The sequence below is a fragment of the Zalophus californianus genome, chromosome 2 (genome assembly GCF_009762305.2).
Source record: "Zalophus californianus isolate mZalCal1 chromosome 2, mZalCal1.pri.v2, whole genome shotgun sequence".
Classification (NCBI taxonomy): domain Eukaryota; kingdom Metazoa; phylum Chordata; class Mammalia; order Carnivora; family Otariidae; genus Zalophus; species Zalophus californianus.
In genome coordinates, this window is record NC_045596.1 from 41,839,085 (window position 1) to 41,852,451 (window position 13,367).

The window sequence follows — 13,367 nt, forward strand, 5'->3', positions numbered from 1 at the left end:
CCCCACATCATACATGGTCATTTTAAGTTTACCAAGTTAACATGCATGAACAAATTCTGGCTCTCTGAATGACTGGCACTAAAGGGGATCAAATTGTACTTACTGGCAGCTCTGCTGTGTCCTGCACCCACTTCTTCTCCAAGTCACTCTGTTACTGCTGCGTCGTAGTTTACACACTTACTCTTATGTCAGCATCTGAGTTGAGTGTGGGAGTTAATCACGGCCTTTCTTTAATATGCTCATAAAAATTGATCCAATAGACATTTCACACTATTGAAGTTTCATATGAAATCAACTCCTGATGTCAAATTTTAAAAGTCAAGAGAAGTTAATTAAAATCCACACTATAATCTTAACAGTGTATTTCGTGCAATTCTTTATTCTTTCCAACTGTGCAAATGTTCTATTTTCCTAATGATGGAATAAGCAATACACAGAGTGCTATCACAACAAGTATAATAGACTAGTGGTAGGCAGTACTGTAGAAGCATGCATTCTGGAACCAAACAATAAAGGGTCTGGTTCTACTCGTTAGCCCAGGAGAGTTACTTAATCTCTCTGCACATGTTTCCTCCTCCATTAACTTGGGGATGATAATAGTACCTAGTCAGTGGATTATTATGAGAATTGAAGGTGTTAATATATCTAGAGCACCTAGAACAATGCCTGACACATACTAAGTGTTCAATAAACATAGCAATAGCAATAGCAGTGGTAGTTATAAGAAAAAAACCAAAGGTCAGAATTTTCTCATAAGATATAGAAGAAAGCCTGCTTTGGAAGTACATATACATATATGTATATGTATGGATAAATACTGCCAGTAGCTTCATTTTCTAATATGAATAGTTCAGCAATACCTAATACAGAATTCATGATACACACTGAAATATTGAAAACTCCAACTCAAGCAATCCTCCTGTATATGACATGCTGATGTAAAGAATTTTGATTTTCAGGAATAAAATAAGAAACTTTTCTATAGATTACCTCAAGACTTACAGCTATAGGAAACAAAAATTTTTAAAACAAATAATCCAGTTAAAAAATAGGCAGAAACACGAATAGATGTTTTTCCAAAGAAGACATGTGGATGGCCAACAGACACATGAAAAGAGGCTCAACATCACTCATCATCGGGGAAATACAAATCAAAACTCTGATCAGATACCACTTTACACCTGTCAGAATGGCTAAAATTAAGGAAGGTTTTTAATCAATGACTTCTATGCCAGCTTCTTGTCTCATTAATTATACTGAAATTCTGCAAACTACACACAACAGGATATTTTAAAACTAGAATTGTTACTTTTATGAAGAGTTCAGATTCCATAAATATTTCCAGACTGACATAAAGTGGATGTATGACGTTTGGGGTAGAGGTGAACATTAGAGATGGTAGTAAATTAATCACCTTTACATCTTCAGTAGGACACTACCTCACCCAACGCAAACACATGAAAATCTATTTTTCATTTTTGAAGGCACCTAGAGAAAATTTTATAATATTTCTCAGAAAAACACTACAGCTTCAAACAAATCAAACTGCTATTGGATCCTACTCATACCTAATCTAAACCCTTTATGCTCAACTATAAACTTACCTCCTCTTGCTTAGTCTTTTGCCTTAAATTCAGGAACAGCTGGGCAACATCATTTTAATCAGACCCGCCCCAAAACAGCTTGTTTCTTTATTTCATGGCTAACTTAAGACAGATTTTTGAAAGGTAAATAAAATATAATATTTAAAAATACTTTTAAATACCACCACTACCTTCTCTTTTAGAAGCATTTAGGAATCTACACAACAATTTCTTATGTCTCATTTGATCCTCACATCATGAGCTAAGCCATGATCGCTGCCCCAATTTAAAGAGCCTCAGAGAAGCCAAATGACTTACTTAAGTACATTCAACCTGTAAGTGGCAAAACCAGGACTCACCCCCAGACAACTGGCTTCTGAGCTCACTTATCTTTCTACTAAACCTTGCCATGCCTGTATTATGCAAATCATCAAAGAGAATCGATTGCATAGAATGTCAGTAATTTTAAAGTCTTCATGTCGGTTTTCTTTTCTAATCCTGAATATATCTTCTATTCTCCTTTTAAGTTTATATGTAGGCCTCACATAAGATAGAATGGAATAGAGTGAAGAGTGAAGTAGATCCATATTACCTCATGAAGCAAGAAAAGTTTGCTCTCAGAATTTGGCACATTTTGTTTTAAGCAATATCACAGGAGGAAGGAGAAGATGGTGGAGGAGTAGGGGACCCTACTTTCATCTGATCCCTAGGATTCTGCTAGAGAGCTATTAAACCTGTGAACTCAACGAGAGACCTAAGACAAGAATTACTGCAATTCTACAAATAGAAAATTGACCCCTTCTGGCAAGGTAGGAGGTACAGAGAAGTGACTCCAAGGCGATATATGGGAAGATAAATCGCAGTAGGAGGAAGCCTCCCTAAGCAAGCTACCAGAAAGTGATAGAGCAGCAGAGCGCAAATGCAGAACTTTTAGAAATCTGCTCTGGTGAGGGACGTCTCTGCCTGAAAGACTCGGGTGGCGAAGAGGGGCAGAATGCTAGGTGGGACAGTGTAGTCTCAGGATCCCCAGGGTTACAGAAAGAACAGGATGCCTGAGCATGGCAGAGTTCGCAGGCATCAGAGCAGGGAAGCTGGCTGCCATCAGCGAGCCCAGGAGTGGGCTCTCAGTTTGGTGTTGCCATCAACAGTCGGGCTACCACTCTCCGAGCCCAGCAAGTGGCAAAACGAGGTGAGACCCTCCTTCCTTCCCCCAGGAGAAGCAGCATGGGTGCGAGGTGCAGGAGGCTGCAAAGTTTGCAGACTCCAAACAGGGTCAGGTGCCCGAGATAAAAACACTTGGTCACGGGCTGGGTGAACATAGTGCAGGGAGACAGAAGTGATTGACTGCTTTTCCCTGAGGGCACACTGAGGAGTGGGGCCAAGATTTTTCAGTTCTGGGGCTGGAGATGGGGGATGGGGCCATTTTTATTTTTATACTCTAAAGGAGCACAGAAAGCCTTCAGGAAACAAAAGCCACATAGAGCAATCTGGAGCCGCTTAAGTAGCCTGACCCCTGGCAAGGGCGGTGCAGTTCTGCCTGGGGCAAAGAAACCTGAGATTCAGTGCAGCAGGCCCCTCCTCCAGAAGATCAGCAGGAACATCCAGCTGGCTAAGACCAAGTTTACCGATCAATGAGAACTACAAAATTCCAGCACTAGGGGAAAAAAGAATATAGAATTCAGGGTTTCTTCTCATGATTCTTTAGTCTTTCAATTTTAATTTTTTTTTTCTTATTCCTTTTCAACTAATTTATTTTACCAACTCTTTTCTTTCTTTTTTTTTTTTTTAAGATTTTATTTATTTGACAGAGAGAGAGAGATCACAAGTAGGCAGATAGGCAGAGGGAGAGGGAGAAGCAGGCTCCCCACTGAACAAGGAGCCAGATGCGGGGCTCGATCCCAGGATGCTGGGTTCGTGACCAGAGCCGAAGGCAGACACTTAACCAACTGAGCCACCTAGGCACCCCACCAACTCTTTTCTTAAGTCTTTTTTAATTGTCATTTTTGAAATTACACTCTATTCTTTAATTGTATTTAATTTCATTTTTGTATATGTACAAGTTTTTCTTTCTTTATAATTTTGGTATGTAGTTTCTTCTAACAAACAGGACAAAATACACCCAGAATAGAGTGTATTGCTCTACTCTACTCATCTGTCTGATTATATTCTTTCTTTTTTTCTAAGTCCTTTTTAATTTTCATTTTTACAGTTACATTCTATCCTTTCATTTTATCTAATTATGTGTGTGTGTGTGTGTGTGTGTATGAGTTTTTCTTTCTTTACAATTTTGGGATCTTTTCTAACAGACCAAAATACACTCAGGATCTAGTGTATCTAGTGTATTGCTTTGTTCTGTTCACCTGTCAGATTATGTTCTCTCTTTTTTTTTTTCTTCTCAGTTTCTGGTCTCTTCTGATGTGTTTAGTGTATAATTTTCTGGGATCATTGTTGCTATTTAGTATTTTCTTCTCTCGTTCATCTATTCTTCCCTGGACAGAATGACAAGATGGAAAAACTCCCCTCAAAAAAGAGAACAAGAGGCACTGCTGACTGCCAGAGACCTAACTGGTATGAATAAAAGATGATGGAACCAGGATTCAGATTAACGATTATAAATATACTAGCTGGGTTTGAAAAAAGCTTAGAAGACACTAGAGAGAATCCCTTTCTGGAGAAATAAAAGAACTAAAATCTAATCAGGTCAAAATCAAAAAGGCTTTTAATGAGATGCAATAAAAAATGGAGGCTCTAACTGCTAGGATAAATGAGGCAGAAGAGAGAATTAGTGATACAGATGACAAAACGATGGAGAATAAAGAAGCTGAGAATGACAGAGATAACTCCTGATCTCAAGAGGAGAATCCGAGAGATAAGTGATACCATAAAGTGAAACAATATTAGAATTGCAGTCCAAGAAGAAGAGGAAAGAGAGAGAGAGTGGGGGGAAAGGTATATTGGAGCAAAATATAGCTGACAACTTCTTTAATCTGGATAAGGAAGCAGGCATTCAAGTCCAGGATGCACAGAGAACCCCCCTCAAAATCAATAAAAATAGGTCAACACCTCGACATATAATAGTGAAGGTTGCAAATTTCAGAGACAAAGAGCAAATCCTGAAAGCAGCTCAGGACAAGAGGTACTTAACCTGCAATGGTAGAAACATAAGACTGGCAGCACACCTATCCACAGAGACCTGGGAGGCCAGAAAGGACTGCCATGATATATTAGGGTGCTAAATGAGGAAAAATATGCACCCAAGAATACTTTACCCGGCAAGGCTGTCATTCAGAATAGAAGGAGAGATAAAGAGCTTCCAGGACAAACAGAAACTAAAAGAATTTGTGATCACTAAAGCAGTCCTGTAAGAAATATTAAAGGGGATGCTGCAAGCGAAGAGAGAGCCCAAAAGTAACACAGACCAGAAAGGAACAGAGAGAATATACAGAAACAGTGACTTTACAGGTAATAAAATGACACTAAATTCATATCTTTCAATAGTTACTCTTAATATAAATGGGCTAAATGCCCTAATTAAATGACACAGGGTATCAGATTGGATAAAAAAAGCAAGGCCCATCCATATGCTGTCTGCAAGAGACTCATTTTAGACCCAAAGACACCTCCAAATTGAAAGTGAAGGGGTGGAAAACCGTTTATCATGCTAATGGACATCAAAAGAAAGCTGGAGTGGCAATCCTTATAACATCTAAATTAGACTGTACACCAAAGACTGTAATAAGAGATGAGGAAGGACACTTTATCATAATTAAAGGGTCTATCCAACAAGAATATATAACAGTTGTAGCTTTTGGCTTTCGGCTCGGGGAGGCAAAGGTGCAACTTTCTTCGGTCGTCCCGAATCCGGGTTCATCCGACACCAGCCGCCTCCGCCATGCCGCCTAAGTTCGACCCCAACGAGATCAAAGTCGTGTACCTGAGGTGCACCGGTGGCGAAGTCGGTGCCACATCTGCCCTGGCCCCGAAGATAGGCCTGCTGGGTCTGTCTCCAAAAAAGGTTGGTGATGACATCGCCAAGGCAACCGGTGATTGGAAGGGTCTAAGGATTACGGTGAAACTGACCATTCAGAACAGACAGGCCCAGATTGAAGTGGTACCTTCTGCCTCTGCCCTGATTATCAAAGCCCTCAAGGAACCACCAAGAGACAGAAAGAAGCAGAAAAACATTAAGCACAGTGGAAATATCACTTTTGATGAGATTGTCAATATTGCCCGACAGATGAGACACCGATCTTTAGCGAGAGAACTCTCTGGAACCATTAAAGAGATCCTGGGGACTGCCCAGTCTGTGGGCTGCAATGTAGATGGCCGCCACCCTCATGACATCATAGATGACATCAACAGTGGTGCGCTGGAATGCCCGGCTAGTTAACTACAAAGGAAAATGTTTCAATAAAGGATCATTTGACAACCAAAAAAAAAAAAAAAAAAAAGAATATATAACACTTGTAAATATTTATGCTCCTAACATGGGAGCAGCCAATTACATAAACCAATTAATAACAGAACTAAAGAAACACACTGATAATAACACACTAATAGTAGGGGACTTTGACACCCCACTCACAGCAATGGACAGATCATCTAAGCAGAAGATCAACAAGGAAACAAGGGCTTTGAATGACAAACCAGACCAGATGGACTTCAAAGGCATATTCAGAGCATCCCATCCTAAAGCAACAGAATACACATTCTTCTCAAATGCACATGAAACATTGCCAGAACAGATCACATACTGGGTCAGAAATCAGGTCTCAACCAGTACCAAAATATTAGGATCATTCGATGCATATTTTCAGACCACAATGCTTTGAAACTTGAACTCAATCACAAGAAGAAATGTGGAAAGAACTCAAATACATGGAGGTTAAGGAACATCCTACTAAAGAATGAATGGGTCAACCAGGAAATAAAAGAAGAATTTAAAAAATTCTTGGAAATGGGGGTGCCTGGGTGGCTCAAATGGTTAAGTGCCTGCCTTTGGCTCAGGTTAGGATCCCAGGGTCCTGGGATCAAGCCCCACATTGGGCTCCCTGCTCAGTGGGGAGCCTGCTTCTCCCTCTCCTCCGGCTCCCACTGCTTGTGCTCTCTTGTGCTCTCTGTCAAACAAATAAAATCTTTAAAAATAATTTTTGGAAACAAATGAAAATGAAAACACAACGGTTCAAACCTTTGGGAGGCAGCAAAGGCAGTCCTAAGAGGGAAGTATATAGCAATGCAAGCCTTTCTCAAGAAACAAGAAAGGTTTCAAATACACAACCTAACCTTACACCATAAGAAGCTGGAGAAAGAACAGCAAATAAAGCCTAGATGCAACAGAGAAGAGAATTAGTAAAGATTAGAGCAGAAATCAATGAAATAGAAAGCAAAAGAACAGTAGAATAGATCAACGAAACTAGGAGCTGGTACTTTGTAAGAATTAATAAGACCGATAAACCCCTGGCAAGACTTATCAAAAAGAAAAGAGAAAGGACCCAAATAAATAAAATCATTAATGAAAGAGGAAATATCACAAACAACAGCAAATAAATACAATTATAAGAACACATTATGAGCAACTACATGCCAAGAAATTAGGCAGTCGGTAAGAGATGGATGCATTCCTAGAAATGTAAAAGCTACCAAAACTAAAACAGGAAGAAACAAACCTGAACAGACCCATAACCAGCAAGGAAATTAAAGCACTAATCAAAAATCTCCCAACAAAAAATAGTCTAAGGCAGATGGCTTCCCAGGGGAATTCTACCAAACATTTAAAGATACCTATTCCTCTGAAGCTGTTTCAAAAAACAGAAATGGAAGGAAAACTTTCCAACTTTTCTATGAGACCAGCATCACCTGGATCCCAAAACCAGACAAAGACCCCACCAAAAAGGAAAATTACAGACCAATATCCCTGATGAACATGGATGTAAAAATTCTCACCAAGATACTAGCCAATAGGATCCAACAGTACAATAAAAGGATTATTCACCACAACCAAGTGGGATTTATTCCTGGGCTACAAGGTTGGTTCAACATCTGCAAATCAATCAATGTGATACACCACATTATTAAAAGAAAGGACAAGTACCATATGATCCTCTCAATATATTTAGAAAAAGCATTTGACAAAGTACAGCAACCTTTCTTGAACAAAACTCTTTACGGTGTAGGGATGGAGGGAACATACCTCAATATCATAAAAGCCATATATGAAAACCCCACAGTGAATTTCATTCTCAATGGGGAAAAACTGAGAGCTTTTACCCTAAGGTCAGGAACATGGCAGGGATGTCCACTATCACCAGTGCCGTTCAACACAGTACTAGAAGTCCTAGCCTCAGCAATCAGACAACAAAAAGAAATAAAAGGCATCCGAATTGGCAAAGGAGAAGTCAAACTCTCACTCTTTGCCAGAAGACATGATACTCTATGTGGAAAACCCAAACACTTCACTAAAAAATTTCTAGATCTCATACAGGAATTCAGCAAAGGGGCAGGATATAAAATCAATGCACAGAAATCAGTTGCATCTCTGTACACTAATAATGAGACAGAAGAAAGAGAAATTAAGGAGTCGATCACATTTACAATTGCACCAAAAACCATAAGATACCTAGGAAAAAACATAACTAAAAAGGGAACGGATCTATACTCAGAAAACTATAGAATACTCATGAAAGAAATTGAGAAAGACACAAAGAAATGGAAAAACGTGCTCATGGATTGGAAGAACAAATATTGTTAAAATGTCTATTCTACCTACAGCAAGCTATATAGTCAATGCTGTCCCTATAAAAATACCATCAACTCTTTTCAGAGAGCTGGAACAAATAATCCTAAAATTTGTATGGAACCAGAAAAGGCCCTGAATAGCCAGAGGAATGTTGAAAAAGAAAACCAATGCTGGTGGCATCACAATTCCAGACTTCAAACTCTATTACAAAGCTATCATCATCAAGACAGTATGGTACTGGCACAAAAACAGACACACAGATCAATGGAACAAAATAGAGAACCCAGAAATGGACTCTCTATGGTCAACCAATCTTCGACAAAGCAGGAAAGAATATCCGATGGAAAAAAGACAGTCTCTTCCACAAATGGTGTTGGGAAAATTGGACAGCTACATGCAGAAGAATGAAACGACCATTTTTGTACATCATACACAAAAATAGACTCAAAATGGATGAAAGACCTAAATGTGAGACAGGAATCCATCAAAATCCTCGAGAACACAGGCAACAACCTCTGTGACATCAGCCACAGCAACTTCTTGCTAGATACATCTCCACAGGCAAGGGAAACAAAGGCAAAAATGAACTATTGGGACTTCATCGAGATAAAAAGCTTTTGTTCAGCAAAGGAAACAGTCGACAACACCAAAAGACAACCAATAGGATGAGAGAAGATATTTGCGCATGTCTTATCAGATAAAGGGTTAGTATCCAAAATCTATAAAGAACTTCTCAAACTCAACACCCAAAGAACAAATAATCCAGTCAAGAAATGTGCAGAAGACATGAACAGACATTTCTGCAAAGAAGATATACAGATGGCTAACAGACACATGAAAAAGTTCTCAATGTCACTCAGCATTAGGGAAATACAAATCAAAACCACAATGAGATACCACCTCACACTGGTCAGATTGGCTAAAATTAACCACTCAGGAAACAACAGATGTTGTTGAGGATGCAGATGTGGTAGGAATGCAAACTGATGCAGCCACTCTGGCAAACAGCATGGAGGTTCCTCAAAAGGTTGAAAATAGAGCTACCCTATGACCCAGCAATTGCACCACTGGGTATTTACCCCAAAGATACAATTGTAGTGATTCCAAAGGGCACATGCACCCCAATGTTCACAGCAGCAACGTCCACAATAGCCAAAGTATGGGAAGAGCCCAGATGTCCTTCAACAAATGAATGGATAAAGAAGATGCGGTGTGTGTGTGTGTGTGTGTGTGTGTGTGTGTGTGTGTGTGTGTGTGTATAAACACATACATATACATATACCATGGAATATTACTCAGCCATCAAAAATAAATGAAATCTTGGAGGCACCTGGGTGGCTCAGTTGGTTAAGTGTCTGCCTTCAGCTCAGGTCATGATCCCAGGGTCCTGGGATTGAGCCCCACATGCAGCTCCCTGCATGGTGGACAGCCTGCTTCTGCCCCTCCCCCTGCTCATGCTCTCTCTTTCTCTGTCTTAAATAAATAAATGAAATCTTTAAAAAAATGAAATCTTGCCATTTGCAATGACATGGATGGAACTAGAGGGTATTATGCTAAGCAAAATAAGTAATTCAGAGAAAGACAATTATGATATGATCTCGCTGGTACGTACAATTTAAAAAACAAAACAGAGGATCCTAGGGGAAGAGAGAAAAAAATAAAACAAGATGAAATCAGAGAGGGAGACAAACCATAAGAGACTCTTAAGCACAGGAAACAAACTGAAGGTTGCTGGAGGGGAGAGGGGTGGGGAGATGGGGCAACTGGGTGATGGGCATTAAGGAGGGCGTGTGATGTAATGAGCACTGGGTATTATATAAGACTGATGAATCAATGAATTCTACTTCTGAAACTGGTAATACATTATACGTTAATTGAATTTAAATCAAAACAAATAAATTTTAAAAAAAGACTGACGAATCACTGAACTCTACCTCTGAAACTAATAATACACGATATGTTAATTAATTGAATTTAAATTTTAAAAATTTTAAGAAGTAAAAAAAAAAACAACAATGTCATATTATTCCCCTTGTAGGTCACCCATAGCATTGACAGTCACTTTGCTACACAACTGCAATCATTCTCCAAATTTATTCAGCTTTCTTTAAACGTTTCCCTCCACGACTTTGCTGAATTTTAAATCTTTCTGAATAATATCTTTTATATAATTGAAAAGGTAAAAAACTAAAGTCTAAGTTGCCCTGATGTATTACTTATAACCTAGCTTTTATCTGCTGTTCATTATATCCTTGGGAAGAGAGTAGGAGAAATGGCATCTAGCTATTTGACCACTGATAAAACTGAGACAAAATGAAGACACTTGCCTAAAATCCATTGTTAATAAGAAAGGAGGCAAGGTTTAGAGCTTGGGACCACCACACAAAGGGCTATGGGCTCCTTCTGTGATCTTGGGTAATTAATCTTTCTTATTATTTTCACTTGTTGAGAACTCACTATGTCATAGGCAATATGACTATATTATCTCATTGAAAACAACCCTCCAGGATAAGTATCATTGCCTCGTTTCATAAGTAAGAAAGCTGATTCTTAAAGAGATGAAATAACCTGCCCAAATCACATAGGCAATAAGTACAGATTTGAACCCAGGTCCCTGTGAACTCCAAAACCCATTTACTAACCATGCACGATTCTACACCATTCTATATAAAATAAAAGGCTTGAACTAGAATGCTAATATTTGAAATTCCATGGATTTCTAACAAGCTAATTTTTATATGGTTTCCATTATGCCCTGGTGCTCTAAGTTCACAGATATCAATTTTTTTAAAAAGATTTATTTATTTATTTATTTGAGATAGAGTGAGTGAGTGAGCAGGGGGAGGGGCAGAGGGAGAGGGAGAGAATCCTCAAGCGGACTCCCCAGTGAGTGTGGAACCCCATGTGGGGCTCCATCCCAGGACCCTGAGATCCTGACCTGAGCCAAAATACAGAGTTGGCTGCTTAACCGATTAAGCCACCCAAGCACCCCCACAGGTATCAATTTGATGAACTTTGTGACACTTAGTAAAAGATAGGTGAATATTCCATGCTCTTATTTCTTTTATTAAAACCCCTTTCCTTCTCCCAAATCCAGTGATAGTAATAAAAAGTTAACAAAATAACATTCCCAACAACTTGTAGAATTTATTAATTTCTACCCCTTTCTCTGTTTTTAAAGTCAAGTTTTTCAATGAGATAAATTTTATTTCATTGTAGCTACCAGAAAACAATTTTGTTTCAATAGATTCCTTGAAATATACAACATAAGGCAAAATATTTGTCCTATGAAAAGATCCATTTTATTACTATGAAATTTAATTAGTTCCAATATTGTTAGTAACTACATAAAATGTCAAATACATATAAAATGTATGCTCTTTTTTGATTAACTGGTTATCTTGTATCTTGTAGTATCTTAAAAATTAAACTATTTGTCATGTTTGAAGAAGACTACAAGCCAACTATACACACATAACAATAACGTGCTAGAATTAGCTTTTCTAAGTGTCAGGAGACTTCCGTACATGAAGATATGTTACTTTCAGTTAATTCCTGGCTCTTAGTCACCAGAATTACTCAACTGTAAATGAAGTCTTAGAAGCTGCCTTGGTTTGGCATGTATAAGATGTCAAATGCAGTCTGCTAGAACCTAACAGGAAATATTCATCACCAAAGAAAATATAAAGAGGACAGCATTAATTTTTCAGAGATGGCTGAATGCTGAATCACGCTGCTACTTCAATCAAGCGGAAGGCATGCAGTTAGAAGACTAAGGTTGAAATATGAATGCACACCATTATCTTGTGACTAACCTCAGAGAAATGGCTTCTTCATGGCATGCATGGAAGTTATGCTCATTCACAGGATTTGCAGTAATAGTCACAGTATTCCAACAGAAATACAATGATAACAGCTACAACAACCACAAAGCATTATCAACTAAATTTAAACATAGAGCAATCTGAGTCCCAGTTCTCCACAGCAGGGAATAATGGCTTCCATCAGTGGTGAGCTTAAAGAGATCTGAAGGTAGGTTTGTTCATTAAATTATTCACAGAGCTTTCAATAGTCATCTTTCCTCTTGACTACTTTTTTAAACAATTACCTCATATTTAACAAAATTATCTGTTAACCTTCATCTCAATAGGAGAGAAAACAGTTAAACACAGAAAGATATATGAGGTAGACCCTTGGCACTGGAAAGCAGGCCTTCATCCATTCTTTCTTTCAGAATAGAAGCCCTTCCTGTGGGCCAACCACAGCTGCACATGGGCCCTGCCCTCATGGAGCTAGCAATCTAGCAAGGAAGCTGGAACTGAGCATGCTCCTGCAGAGATGACAAAGTAGAGAATGGGAGCCCTGGGAGAGTGCAACACCTAACCTGGTCTGGGTGTGCAGGTGGCAGTCAGAGGGTGGCTGAGGATATGAGAGCAAGCCCCAAAAGAGGAGTAGGAGTTGGCCAGTTAAAGACTGGAACAAGAGATGCCCTTCAACAGATGAATGGATAAAGATGTGGTACATATATACAATGAAATATTACTCAGCCATCAGAAAGGAAGACTACCCATCATTTGCATTGACATGGATGGAACTAGAGGGGATTATGCTAAGTGAAATAAGTCAAGCAGAGAAACACAATTACCATATGGTTTCACTCATATGTGGAACATAAGGAACAGGGCAGAGGACCACAAGGGAAAGGAGTAAAAACTGAATGGGAAGAAATCAGAGAGTGAGGCAAATCATGAGAGACTCTGGACTCCAGGAACCAAACTGAGGATTACAGAAGGGAGAGGAGTGGGGGGATGAGGTAACCAGGTGATGGATATTACGGAGGGCATGTGTGGGGATGAGCACTGGGTGTTATATGCAACTAATGAATCGTTGAACACTACAACAAAAACTAATGATGTACTATATGCTGGCTAACCAAACGTCAAAAAAAAAAAAAGAAAAAAGACTGGAGCAGTAGCAGTCCAGGCAGGAGCAACAGTATGGGCAAGAGTTCTGAGAAGAGAATTTGAGACCTTTTCAAGGAAATGAGA

At 39.0% G+C, this 13,367-nt stretch overlaps 2 protein-coding genes across 4 annotated transcripts in view; one reads left to right on the forward strand and one right to left on the reverse strand.

The window, feature by feature from the left end:
• Positions 1-13,367, reverse strand: part of SCFD2 (sec1 family domain containing 2) — a 457,042-nt gene that overhangs the window by 368,462 nt on the left and 75,213 nt on the right. The window lies entirely within an intron of this gene.
• On the forward strand, positions 5,387-6,029 carry LOC118356775 (60S ribosomal protein L12-like). Its single transcript, XM_035726426.1, has one exon. It carries the CDS (start codon positions 5,476-5,478, stop codon positions 5,971-5,973), a length of 498 nt encoding a protein of 165 aa, XP_035582319.1. The 5' UTR covers positions 5,387-5,475; the 3' UTR covers positions 5,974-6,029.

What these genes read in the sequence shown, in the direction of transcription:
- LOC118356775 (XM_035726426.1), top strand. Translation starts at nt 5,476, where the DNA reads ATGCCGCCTAAGTTCGACCCCAACGAGATCAAAGTCGTGTACCTGAGG.